The sequence below is a fragment of the Cynoglossus semilaevis genome, chromosome 19, assembly GCF_000523025.1.
Source record: "Cynoglossus semilaevis isolate Cse_v1.0 chromosome 19, Cse_v1.0, whole genome shotgun sequence".
In the NCBI taxonomy this organism is placed as follows: domain Eukaryota; kingdom Metazoa; phylum Chordata; class Actinopteri; order Pleuronectiformes; family Cynoglossidae; genus Cynoglossus; species Cynoglossus semilaevis.
The window spans coordinates 3,813,555-3,827,350 of record NC_024325.1 but is presented as its reverse complement, the minus strand read 5'-3'; the positions used below and the strand labels follow the sequence as shown (position 1 = coordinate 3,827,350).

The following is a 13,796-nucleotide window of genomic DNA, read 5'->3' as shown; positions in this document are numbered from 1 at the left end:
TATATAATTATATATAATATATATATATGTCACAAACCCAGCCAAAGGATGAAAAACGTGACCTATAGTCCGAAAAAAGTGTGTGTGTGTATATATATGTGTGTGTGTGTCAGTAGATATAAATATTTAAATATATATGTGTGTGTATATATATTTATATATATGTGTGAGTATATACAGTATATATATATGTTTGTGTGTGTGTGAGTATATATATATAGATATATGTGTGTGTATATATATATTTATATATATGTGTGTGTGTATATATATATTTATATATGTGTGTGTGAGTATATATATATTTATATATATGTGTGTGTGTATATATATATAGATATATATATGTGTGTGTATATATGTGTATGTATATATATATATATATGTATATATATATATATATATACATTAACTTAAAAACATACATCATACATTAACTTTTTTTTCCCAACACTGATGCTGAAAAATATGATCTCTGTTTGACTGGGGCCTGGCTTTGATCCATCTGATATGAGCAGTGTGACCTAGTTCCCGTAGTGAGGAGAGTGCACCCTCACAGGAGGGCAACACTGCTTACCTACTTGAATAATTTACACTGAAGTGTAAACTGACTGACCCTCGAAGATTATGTGAAACAGAAAAGAGCGATAAGGGACTGAAGAGAGGGGGTGGAGACAGACTGATCTTAGATTTTGATTTTGAAATGGTATGCGTAACGATTTTGTCATATCAGAAAACATCTTTTTAGACATCAAAGAGGGAGCTAGACAAGGCAGAGTTAAACATGATGTACACGCTACGTACTGGTGTATTGGTTATTGAGGTTTCCTCAGGCAGATGTTTCTTTGTTTTTATGTTCCCGTGTCCTGTTCCTTCATTAGCTTCAAGACCATTTTCAACGAACTGGAGACTTTTAGTTGACTTTGAATTAAATAGAGTGTAAATTACTGTTTGTCCTTCTATTTGGCCAAATGTTGGACTAATGTAGGCTGTGGCCAACCGCCAACTCCAGCTCCTCTGCATCCTCCGATAGTACAAAGTGATTAAAGCTGTGAGAATGGTCTGGATTCAACCATCCATAATGTATGCACTTTTATCAAGAGACTTTTGTAATGAAGGCAATGCAATTCACTATTAATTTGTCACATATATCATGTTTAAAGTATTGTCCTAAAGAATCTATATAATTGTTTTACTGTGCAGAGTAAAACAGCGGAAATCATTTTAATTTAGTTTTACAGCAAACACAAAACCTAAAATTGTTGCTTTGCTTTTAGCAGATCAATCATTTTGAGCAAATTAGCATTGCTGTGTAGCATTCTTTTATGTGAGTATTATTAGTACAAAATGTTGTTGGGGAATGCACGATAGACAACTAGAAAGACCTCTGTATGTTGTACAAGCTCTGACACTTTCCTCCTTTAGCAAAAGTAGGTCAGCCTCCACTCTGTTAACTTATTCATAGCAACTTTCATCAAGTCCCAGATTTTCCCATCAACAATAATGGGGGGGGGGGGGGGGTCACATGACTCGGACTCGAGTCAGACTCGAGTCATCAATTTGATGACTTTAGACTCGACTTGACAAAATGTAAAGAGACTTGCAACTCGACTTGGGCTTTAACATCAATGACTCGTGACTTCACTTGGACTCGAGCCCTTTGACTCGACAAGACTTGATACTTGTGATCTGTGTAAATATATTATTAGTTTGTTTAAAAGGACTCAAAACAGAAACGTAAGGACTTGGGACTTGACTTGACACTTTTTAGTCTTGACTTGGACTCGACTCGGACTTTGCCTGTCTTGACTTGAGACTTGACTCGGACTCGAGTGCAAAGACTTGAGCCTTACTTATGACTTGCAAAGCAAGGACTTGGTCCCACCTCTGCTACATACCTACTTGATTATAAGGCAATAAAGTATGTTCAAAGATTTTTCAGCCTATTTTAATACAAAATCAATTCTTATTATTAAACCCCTGTATGCTTTCTATGGTCCATAGAATAAAGGAATAACCTTTAATATGATTCATACCAATGTACCACCATTAACTTGAGGCAAATGTTGACACTGAGGTGTTGTATAATAACTATAAAAACTTTGTCTTCAAAAAAAAAAAAATCCTTGAAATTACATAATTTATTTGGATGACAGAAAATGAGTCGGAAAAAAAATGCTTTGATGTCGTGTGATCTTTCTCGTACTCAGTAACACAAAAACTGGATTTAGTGAGGCTATAAACACTAGTTAATCAGACTGGCGATGACCTCATCCCTTAAACAGCTGACACGTTCAAAACATCCTTGTGGGGTGTTGGAATGGATGTAGAAATATTACTGCCATGTGAAAACAGTGATATCATCTCCAGCCTCATTGAGCATTAAGCCAATCAGGTGGGAGGAGGTTTGTTACTAAGGCAGAGAAAGAGTTAAACAAGGAAAATAAAGTTTCTTTCATTTGTTACTTGAGTCAGAATCATCACCATAGTTTAATTGTTTCTCTCCTGGATATAAAACAAAAAAACAAAAAAACAATATCCCCAAGAGTATGCTGGGGCTTTTCAAGTTTTTACAAGTGACGGCTCTCCAATATGACCAGCAGTTTTTTTGTGTTCTTGAAGGAGAAATGCATAGCTTAACCAAGAATCATTGATACTGAGGAAAATAAAAGAGCATATGTCCAGACCATATGTGTCAAACTCAGGCCTGGGGGCTAAATGTGGCCCGCCAAGTCATGCAGTTTGGCCCGCGGGAGCTTAAAGGACTGTAATTGACTTGTAATAAAGTTCATGCTGCTGGGTTTCATAACTATGTGTGGTGTCAGTCCAGAAGGGTTGTCTGATTTTGCTGGTATTTCTTGCGTTGTGCTACTGCTTATATATATTTTTTGATTTCATAAATCACCATGGAAAAGAAAAATAGTGAGAACAACAATAGAAGTGGCCTTAGCAAAGACGTCGATTTGTACCGTCATTTAGAACAAGGAAGCGATACAAGAAGCTAAGAAGCAAGAAGCATTTTACATTGATTCCTATGGGGACAATTGTTTCAGTTTTAGAACATTTCGGTTCCCGAACGGCCTACAGGAATAAATTAAGTTTAAAAACGGAGTTTCCACAGAAATGCTATTTTCAAGGTCAAGATCTAAGAGGTCATAATATTAGAAGATGGACATGTGAGGTCGGTCTGTCTGTCTGTCTGTCTGTCTGTCGAATGATGTCTAAGAAAAGTCATAAGAAAATATCAAGCGGCTGGCACTGCTCACATTCCTGCCATGTGAGGATCACAATGTCATGGGAAGCGGGAGACTCACTGACAAGAACTCACAGACATTGGCACCGACTTTCAATTTATCTTAGTTAGTAGCAATCATTTTGTTTCAGAAAGGACGCAATTGCAATTCGTTTTTTTTTTCCCCCGATTCTGGTTTCCGTGTTTGTATTTTCATAACAAGTAATTGTGAAATATTTCCCACGAACTGATCTTAGTCACAGGTTCTCTGTTCAGTTAAACTACTTTCAAAAAAAAGTGCTGAACGACTGAAATGATGAATACTAAATGAAAATTCCCGCGCACCAAACTTTCTGATAAATAAAACCTTGTGCAATAGGTCTCCGACGTGGACACCATCAATTGATTTTCTTATGCCACACCCAAAGCCAAAGTTTTACTAAAGCTAAACATTAAAAAGCTTCAAACCCAGACTAATTTTACTTTTCCCCTCAGGCTTGAGAAAACACTGTTAATATGGATGTTCCTTTTCCGGCTGCTTTTGGTGTTCACTCATTTATCTTACTGTCTAACGGCCTCTCTTGACTCCCTCATAACCACAGTAAGAAGCAGAGCAGCAGCGGAGAGAGAGAGAGAGCTGATGCCTCAGCAATGGTAAAGTGCTAAAAAGTACTCGCAGTAACCCAGAAATAACAGCTGCACTCCTAGCAGCTACTGATTAGGAGTCAGTTTATGTTTCTTACCTCTACCGGAACAGAAGAACCCCAAGGTTTTGTGAAACTCAGAAGCTAATATTACAAACAAACTCTAGAACACTGTTGTCCAAAGACTGGGTCGTTTGGGGGGTCATTTGCATCATGTTTCCCAGGAGTTTACGAATGATGTCTATTGACTTGGGTTGCGAAGGTTTGTGACTTTTAAAATATGGGTCACCAGAAAATAAGTTTGGGAAACAATCGTCTGGAATAAAGGTGCCAATAAGGAGATCAGGATCTACCATTACATCTCAAAGGGAGTGCTGGTAGATCCTGAGCAATTACTTAAAAAAACAAAAAAACAAAAAACAAACTAAAATTATACATGAAATTCTATTTTAAGATGCTAATCACTATTAGCATTGCATTATAATATATATAGTACGATATTCAGTTCATATGAGTAAATATATATTTAGAGTTTTCATTATAGGTAGATCACTTGAAAAGTAGCTCCCAAGACAAAAAAAGTGTGTACACCCCTGCTCTAAAAAAGTATCAACTCGCAGAACGATTATTTATAGTACATCTGTAAGGAGAGGCCTGGTGTGTTTTCAGTCGCACAAAGCAATAGTGTAGGGTGTCATTAAGATTTTAACAAGGCAATAAAGAGACACAGGACAGTGTACGACAGGCAACTGAGGTGAAACTGCAGTAGCTCAAGGACGAGAATACGCATACACACACACAGTTCTTGGCAGTCAAGGAGAAGTTTCTTTAAAGAATGATTGGATTAGTCCGAAAAAAAATTAATCAAAAACTGGAAAGTTTACCTAATGTAGTCGTTTATACGATGACTGCTAATGCTGATAAACAAAATGTTATCATCAGCATATTGGTTTTACTTACATTTCTTACTGGCACAAAGAAATGCAAAACCAGGATGTCAGTAATCCCCGGTGGCAAACTATAGCACCTGATAAAAGCTACTGAAGAAAAAAAAAAACGTTCTGGAGAAACGTTTAATGTTAGTTAGACAGACGGAGAAGAAAGCCACCATTAACACAGAACCTTCTGACCAGGACTGGGTTTTAAAAGAGTTTTTGAAGTGTGGTAATATGAGACACCGATCCACATAGAGCAGACTGAGACTTCCTGTATGTCATCAAAAGGAAACAAAGTATTAAAGCGTAAAAGAAATGGATCAGTTAGCACAATCTACACCTGCTCAAGTCCACAATATTTTACGATATGTCTGAAGACTGCCCAATTTCCTGCAATACCCAAATTAACCAATAGGTTAGAACGGTCTTTGGAAAGTACCGGATTTGTGTCGCTAGCAGAATAATCCGTATAACCTGCAGTCGGCCAACGAGGCCATTAAAAAACGAAATTATTGTCGCGAATTTTACACAGTAAGTAAACAAGTATGTGAGTATTAGTTTGCCATGCGTAATTGTACATAAGTTCCAAACTTAGGGCATAAATCCGAGTTACGTCACCGCTATGGACCAAGCCTAGACGTGAGTCGAGAAACCCCTCTGTTTTCGCCGACTGTTTGAATATTTATGTTGGGTTACATAACAGACAGATGAGAATGTGAAACCACCAAATAACTGTGGGAATGTGGGTATATTTAAACATGGAAAAAATCACTTTGTTTACTATTTCAGCAACATCACCATCCATTCTACACAGTGAAAACCTACTCTGTGTTGGATTACTGATCCTGGACATCACAACTCTAAAAATAATCTGGAAAAAAATTGCGTGCATATTTGGTAGAGAATAACATTGATTTATCTTCTACCTGACCAAGAAGAGGATGTGGAGACTCGAGACTCGTGTCGCCTGAGTTTTACATCCTAGTTGGTTTTTTAAAAAGAACTAGCATTAGCTTTCAACCAATAGTCTCCAAGTAAGTGAACAAAATGTAACTGAATGGCCTTATGATATGTGACTCATTTCCCCGGTCATGAGGATACGAGTGTTTTTAGTAGTGGAGGTAGAAGTAGGAGGTTGAGCCCTGAGGAGCAATAATTTATACACACATCAACAGTGAAGGCAACCAAAACATTTTGCCGCACGGTTGAAAGAGAACGGCTTACTGCGTGCAGTGATCTCGCAATCAACATGACCTGACTTAAATGCTAAATATCTTTAGGGGTTCTGCTTGTATTGACAGAATAAATTGGAACGTATTCATTGTGATGCATATGTGATGTCCCAAAATTCACACCGGCAGTAGAAATCCAACGCATATACAAATCTAAAAAAAGCTCAAATCTAGAAAGCTCAAAATCCAGCTTTAAATATGACAGCATTCCTGACAATAATTATAGGTGCATTTATTTCTTTTTCAAATCACAGCCACACCGCCAGCGCTGAAAAAACAAATCGCATCCGTGCAGGATGCCTCCCCACATCAGCCCTCCTGCAAAGGTGCAACAACACCGTGGGCAACATACTTGCTCACTCACAGATCCCAACTCTGGCCATGTGGAAAACATCTTCGTTTCTGCGTAATTATCATGTTTAAACAAAGAGCTCAGAAGAGCATTTTAGTACTGTGGCATTTGAGTAAATGCTTCAGCTCTGGAATTGTGCAATCCGATCACTGGCAACCCTACGTCAGTTTAGGCACCTAAACAAATGCAGCCTCCAGCATGCAACCAGGATGAGTGGTTTAAACTGGGACACAGTGTTTGCTACAGCCTTTCCCACTGGATTTTCAAAGGTTCGAATTAAACACAGTTGCTGTCTTTGTCTTGTTCAGTGATATTTATTTTTGATGAGTACAGGAATAAAGTTGGGGAGACAATGAGGGCAGTAGAACAGTAGGACACGTCCCAGGACACGTCCAGATTATAAACTATATAGATACCTTAATGCTAGCGCAACTTGGAGCATGGTTGTGTAGACTTGCCACAAACCACAACCTTGTTTGACCTGAAAGGGTTTCTTAGACCCCTGAAGATCCTTCAGGACAGATTCACTGTACGGTAACACAATGAATGACAGAAGCATGAATCTGTTCCTCCTTATCGTTGTTTTTCCAATTCTACAGCTAAAATTAACCATAGATAAATCCCAGGGTTTTTATACAGGTTTAATTCTAAAGGAACAAATGAGAGAAAAAACATCTCATCAGATGAGCTGAAATAAACGGCTGATTCCAAATGACCAAGTAACGTGGAAATAAAACTGCGTATATAAGACGATGTATTTGAAGAAACTTTAGAGGGAGCCCTTGCTTGTTAGCGCAATTACCCCCTATGCTGCGCATGTATTTCCCTGGTAAAAAAAAAACATGTTGGAGATTAATAGAACATCATTGTGTTTGTGTCTCCGGCTGTTGCACGGACAAGCGGATGGAAGGATGAAAGGAATGTCAAGAGAAAAGGCGAGAATGAGTCAAGTAAAAAAATTGATGTGGTCTTCAAACAGTTGGACAACAAACTTCAGTAAAGCTTCCTTCACAGTTCAGAGTTCACTCTTTTAAATTGGCTGAATCCAAAGACTGTATTTAGTCACGTCCCATACCGGTACTGCAACTTGGAGTGTCTACCGATACAATCCGATACTTGTGTTGGGCTATAATTGTAGTTTTTAAATGTTTGATCCTGAAATTTTGACCTATACTGGACTGATACCGACCATGAGTACCATATTTTCCAGAGTATAAGTCACTCGGAAAAAGTCGCAGCAGCCAGCTAGAGCGCCCTCTAGTGGCTGTCAGTGTGAAAACAACATGTGAAATTATATATTAAGTAGCACTGGAGTATAAGTCACAAACCCAGACAAAGGAGGGAAAAAAAAGTGCGACTTGTAGTCCGGGAAAAACGGTATCAGATCAAGTCATCCCTCATAATTAGCTGTTCAAAGCTAACCAAACTAACAATATAACCTTATGTTAACAGTGGTGCTATCCAGCGACCAATATTTAAATGAATGGATGTATTTGGAGTTTTAATGTAATATACTGTATTGCAGCATTTTTAAGATTTGGTTTCAATGACTTACCGGCACCATAGTGGCACATTGGTAGAAATCTAATGCCATTCAGAGAGTTCCAGGCTGAATTCAATGTCAACATAATCTCATGTTCGATTGTTTAACTGTGTGTCTACTTCAATTTGAGAAGTACTGCTTTAAAGGGAGATGACAATAGAAGTCTAAAACCCTTTCAAATCCTGGTAATCTGCACTATCTGTCATCAAGCATTGCCTGATGGGAAAGTCAGCCTAATTAGAAATCATCAATAATAAGGCGATGTACGCACGAACACAACCTATGTGGGATGAACCTCATTAAAAAGATCTGCTGAAAGAAGAAAAAAAAAACTGTGTAGAGAACAAAGAGAAGAACATCCATTGTAGACTGGAAGGATGTTGTTGGTACTACACGTATACACACAAAGCACATTAACACCAGCTATTATAGCGGGCCGAAGTTATTGATGTCATTCACAACGCATTAGCACACCAACCATTTGAATGTATGCATCCATGCTTTGACTCCAGGAAGGGTAAATACGCACAGGAGCAAGGAGCTAAGATGAAAACATGACAGATCCCTAAAAGAGTACAACCCCCCCTTCGCCCCCCCAACCATATGACATTAGATACAAATTTTAATGATGCCTTAAAACGAATGCACAAAACACAAAACAACAAATCCCACATGACATATCGCCACACTGCAGGCTCACGATTTAAAAAGAAAAAAAAAATCAATTCCACGCACGAAGCATGTGAAAAAAACATGTTGCCTTAGGCAGTTCCTGTGCAAAAACAAAACAGAAAAAAGCATGACTACCAACGTAGGTCTCAAAAAACCAAAGGAATGAAGGATCAGTTTTGATTCGCTTTTGACATATTCTTCATTTGCTTACATTTATGTTTTGTTTTTTTTACTGTTAAAACGTTCTCTTCTGTTTACGCACGCTCTTCATTCCTCTGTTACCTCAAAACCCAGCTGTCTTTTAAACCCTCGTGTTGACCTTGGTTAATATCACAACATCATGATGAGGTTTGAGAGATTTGGTCAGAACGAGAGGCCTGCATTTCAGGCGCTTCCTGGACTTAGTGCTGATTCTCCAGATGGTTAGACTGCCATTAGGGCTAAACAAGGCCACCTTCACTAATAAATGTCAAACCTTAGAGCTAATGTTCGACTATAAGAGAAGAAGCTTTGGCCCCTTAAGTGAGGACGTGAGTGCACATAGATGTTCTCCTTCAAACTTTACAACCCCTCTGCAGCCGTACTTTTACAGTAATGCGCGCACCCCTGTCCGGCTCCTCAGCTTTGGAGCATGAGCTAAGAGCTGCCAGGAACAAACGGTCTCATCGCCCCATTTCTAGCTACATTCCTAATACCCGACTTCTCCTGGCTCCCATTATCTCCAGGAAATGGTTCAAAACTATCATGTTACTGCTTACCGAGGCCTGGTAACACTGTCAACACTGGGGGCTAACACACAACCGCTCCAGATCACAAAGCTATGAAAACAACACCCCGGTTCATGTGTGTGTGGGTGACAAAAAGGGGGGGGAAAAGGGTACGTTGGAGGAGAAATCTACGGAGCACGTTGACAGTCCTGGAGCCCTCACTGGAATTGTTACAAGACTGGAGAATGTGAAGTAGACACAGAGAGTGACTTGAACAGGAGGACTCTAACAGTTTGATGTGGGAAAAAAAAAAATCTGTCCGTGAAAAAATCAGAAACTAACGGGTGAACTGTTTGACCCGCACCGATGTCACCGAAGGCAAAACATTTGTGAACTTTTTCCTTTGAACTATCTCATCCCGTTACTCTGCGTAACAAACCAACAGAAATGACATGATTCTTACGTTACCTGGTGAAACCCTTTTATCATATAACATACATTGTTCAGTGGATTGAAGTTTATAAGCACGTAATGATCAAATGTGATTATTGTTAGCATCTCTCTACGTCTTTTTGTGATTTTAATAATCTTATGCTCAGAAAAAAATGTTCAGAAAAAAAAAGGTGATTCTAAGGGGTTACAAATAATCACCCATAGCGTTTGCACCTGCACATTTTCCGTTCCTGATAAAAGCAGTGACAATGCAGGTGGATGTGATGTGTTTCTGCAGCACAGAGCACCAAGACTATTAACCTTCAGTTACGTCATCGTTCTTGAGAAGCGAAGCATCTCAACTGTAGTAAAAGTGACAGATCAAGGTCACGTCATAACTCTTCTTAGTTTACAAGGATGAACGTAGGACTTAAAAACGGTATCGGTGAAAAGGTTTCTTTCTGTCAGCATTCCTTGACTTTATATATATTATATATTATATATATTTTATACATTTGCATTTTAATTACCTCAACTGGGCACAAACCAATTTTAATAACTGACTAAACTCTGGTGAGCTTTTAAAAAAAGGGCATTTTTGGGACTACCAAACTACAGTATTTTCCGGAGTATAAGTCGCACCAGCCAAAAAAAAAAAAAAATTGAAGAAAAGAAGAAGAGTAAAAGTTGCAACAGAAATAACAAACATGTAAATGTATGGTGGCACAGAAGTTGCGGATACTGGTACACAAGCCTAGAGTGCCCTCTAGCGGCTGTCAGTTTGAAAATAACAGATTGTACTCATATTCATATTATATACTGCACAATAAATTATATATTTTTATATACAGTGGGGCCTCAAGATACGAGCTACTCAAAATATGAGTCGTGACGCGAAGAGACATCGAGTTACGAGTGCTCAACCAAGCTCCATTTGTTTCACGCGATACTGTCGCGCTCACCGTCCCTTGCTTGGTTATTTTACCCATTTTCATAACAATAACATCATTTTCCACCACTTAAATCCTATATGTTACGTACTTTATATATCATCTCTGTCATTAGTTAAGACACATGACTTCGCCAAGAATCACAACATGGTCTCACAGTGGGATGGGGGGGGGTTCATTTAGTTAATTAATAAGTATATTTCTAGGGGGTCTGGAACGAATTAATTGGGTTTTTGTTATTGATAATGGGAACAATGCAATTGAGATACGAGTGAAAACCTCGAAACGAAAACCTCACTAACAGAGCTTCAACATCAGCATGAGTGTGTGTAGAGTGACAATACACATCTAAAAAAAACCAACAAGCACATCATTTTCCACCACTTAAATCCTATATGTTACGTACTTTATATATCATCTCTGTCATTAGTTAAGACACATGACTTCGCCAAGAATCACAACATGGTCTCACAGTGGTGAGCAGTACAAAAATAAAGTAACATCTGAGATTAAAAAAAAAAAAAAAAAAAACAAAAGACAGGGGAAAAAAAACAAAAAAAAAACTCCAAGCCCATCCATATGCCCATTTAGGGTCAGTCAGTATTCCTCAAGCCTGTTAAATAAATCCGAGGGTCTCGAGAGACTAAAGCCAAACAAAAGGGGGCTGCGTCTTAACTCTGCTTCACCAGGAAAGCAAACAGTTGGGCTCCAACTGAAAGTCTCTTCAGAAAAAGCACACAGGACAGCCGCGTTGACGGATTCCTGTTTAAAAGACGTTTCTATGAACTATCATGACTTACTGACAGACACGTATCCATCTACAGCGCACCCTTGGAGACAGAACATGCCATTCTCATTCTCCTTTGCTGCCCCCCCCCTCCTCCATTCACCCCTCTGACAACCAGCCAGCTCAACATATGCTGAAATTATTTGGTCTTTTCGCTGTTGTTGGCTGCTTGCGCCTGTTCCCAGCAGTGGTAACCATACCAGAAATAAATTTACAACCCGGGAAACCTCAACCAGGGAAAGTTGAGTTGCCTTCTTTATCTACAAGAGGAGGCTTTAAATATACTTTGTGCCATCTGAGGTCTAGCGTTTAAATAAGAGACCAACAACAAAGTTCCGAAGACAAAACGGTGTCACATTGAAATACGCACCGTTTGTTCTCAACAACAAACACAGGGAAACACTCACAGCCATGAATCAAAGTGCATGAGAAAAGGCATGTAAAGCGGTGGTGGGAACAAACAGAAAGGAGTCAGACATAAAAGTTGTGGGTCATTTTTTTTTTTTTTTTTTTTCTCTGCCAGAGATATACAACGGAACTTGGAAGAGAAACTGCACAGCCATTGTGGATTAAATATGTTCTTGAGATCCACGTCGTTGGAAATTCTATGTTAAGCAAGTGATTTATGTACTGCTGGATTCTATGAAAAAAGTATGAAAATGCTATTTGTGTTATGATGAGGTGTGAGTCGGCTGTGTGCAGCAGCAGCAACAAACAAGCTTTACTTGTTTATTCACTCTGTAAGGCTTTGGAAGGGAAGAAAAAAAAAATTCCAGTGCTTAAAAATAACCCTCAAGCTGCGTCTCTCTGGCAACATTAAACATGATTTTATGTTGCGCAAAACCTAAGGATATTATCTGAAGATTAAAAAAAAAACAAAAAAAAAAAAACAAAACACCTCACACTATTTGTAACTCCAAGAATCCCAGCAGCGCATTCCGAATAGCAGAGAACCGCCGGTGTTAAGATTTACTTGACTGAGGCAACTTTTATACAAAGCTCTGGAAAAATGACTGATGCAACTTCCATAAAACATTTGGAAAAAATGTCTCTGGCCGCAGCTGCTGAAAACCTAAACAATGTTAAGGCATTTTTTTTTTTAACTCCAAGAATCCCAGATTCCACTGTGTCGGCAATCTCTACTTAACAAGACCTTTAAAGGGTTTTTTAATAGAACATTTCTGACACAAAGGGCGAAACCCCTTGACATAAACCTTCTCAGACTATTAACACAACCAGCGTCGTTAGAGGTCACGATAACAAACCAATATACTGAGGGCACAGGCTAGACAGCTTATTACGTCAGTCGCATTTTGGGAAATCTCCCCAAGACAACCCAAGCGTCGCGTTAATCTCCCCAAGACTCCCCAAGACAACCCAAGCGTCGCGTTGCTTTGCTTGGCTGAAAAAGTTTACAGTATTTGAATTCTCGGCAGTAACCGCCGCCTTACCTGGACCTGCCCTTTGCCCATGATCTTGTCCACTATCTCGTTGTCATCCTTGTTGAGCATGTTTTTGTCATAGCATTTCTCGTAACACAGTATCCGCAGATGCTGGGAGCCCTCCAGTTCGATTTCAAACTCCTGTTTTTCGACAAAACACACACAGACAAAAAAAAAAAACATATGCTTTTTCCAATGGAAACGACAAGAAAAGAACAACAAGCAGTCAAAGAAGACAGCCAGGTGACTCACTTCATTCCACTGTGGCTCTGCGGTGTCTCTGAAGACTCGGGTTTTTGCCTTGCTGACAAAGTATCCGTACGAGTCCACCTCCAGGGTGCAGTAGAGATCTTTGGGGAAACAAAAAAGTTCAACAGTTTTAGCAAGAAATGAAATAAATAAGGAAAAATACAGCAGTGATACCACTGTATGAGTTGCTGCCACCTAGTGACTGGAGGCCTGTTATTGTTCAAGTGTTACTCTCACGCCCAACCGCCATCCCCGGCACCTCACTGTGCCCCTTCCCCAGGGGGGCCGTCCCACCATTTGAGATCACTATTTGATTTTTTTTTTTTCATCTTTTAGAGATGTAAAGTTATCCAGTAATTAGTTCAATGTTGGCAGATTAAATGTAAAAGGCGACGTCACACAATCGAGAAAATCCATTAAAAGTTCAAACTAAGTATTTACTACTACAAATAATAAAACATTGCTTGCATAAACTGGCAATAAAATATATATATACATATATACATATATATATACATATATATACATATATATATACATACATATATACATATATACACATACATATATACATATATACACATACATATATACATATATACATACATATATACATACA

General features: G+C 38.7%; 1 protein-coding gene across 1 annotated transcript in view; it reads right to left on the bottom strand.

Moving 5' to 3' along the window:
* The window catches only part of abr (ABR activator of RhoGEF and GTPase), an 88,907-nt gene that overhangs the window by 18,829 nt on the left and 56,282 nt on the right, over positions 1–13,796 (bottom strand). The window contains 2 exon segments of the mRNA XM_008332330.3: positions 12,938–13,069; positions 13,181–13,278. Coding sequence (XP_008330552.1) covers positions 12,938–13,069; positions 13,181–13,278 — 230 coding nt within the window.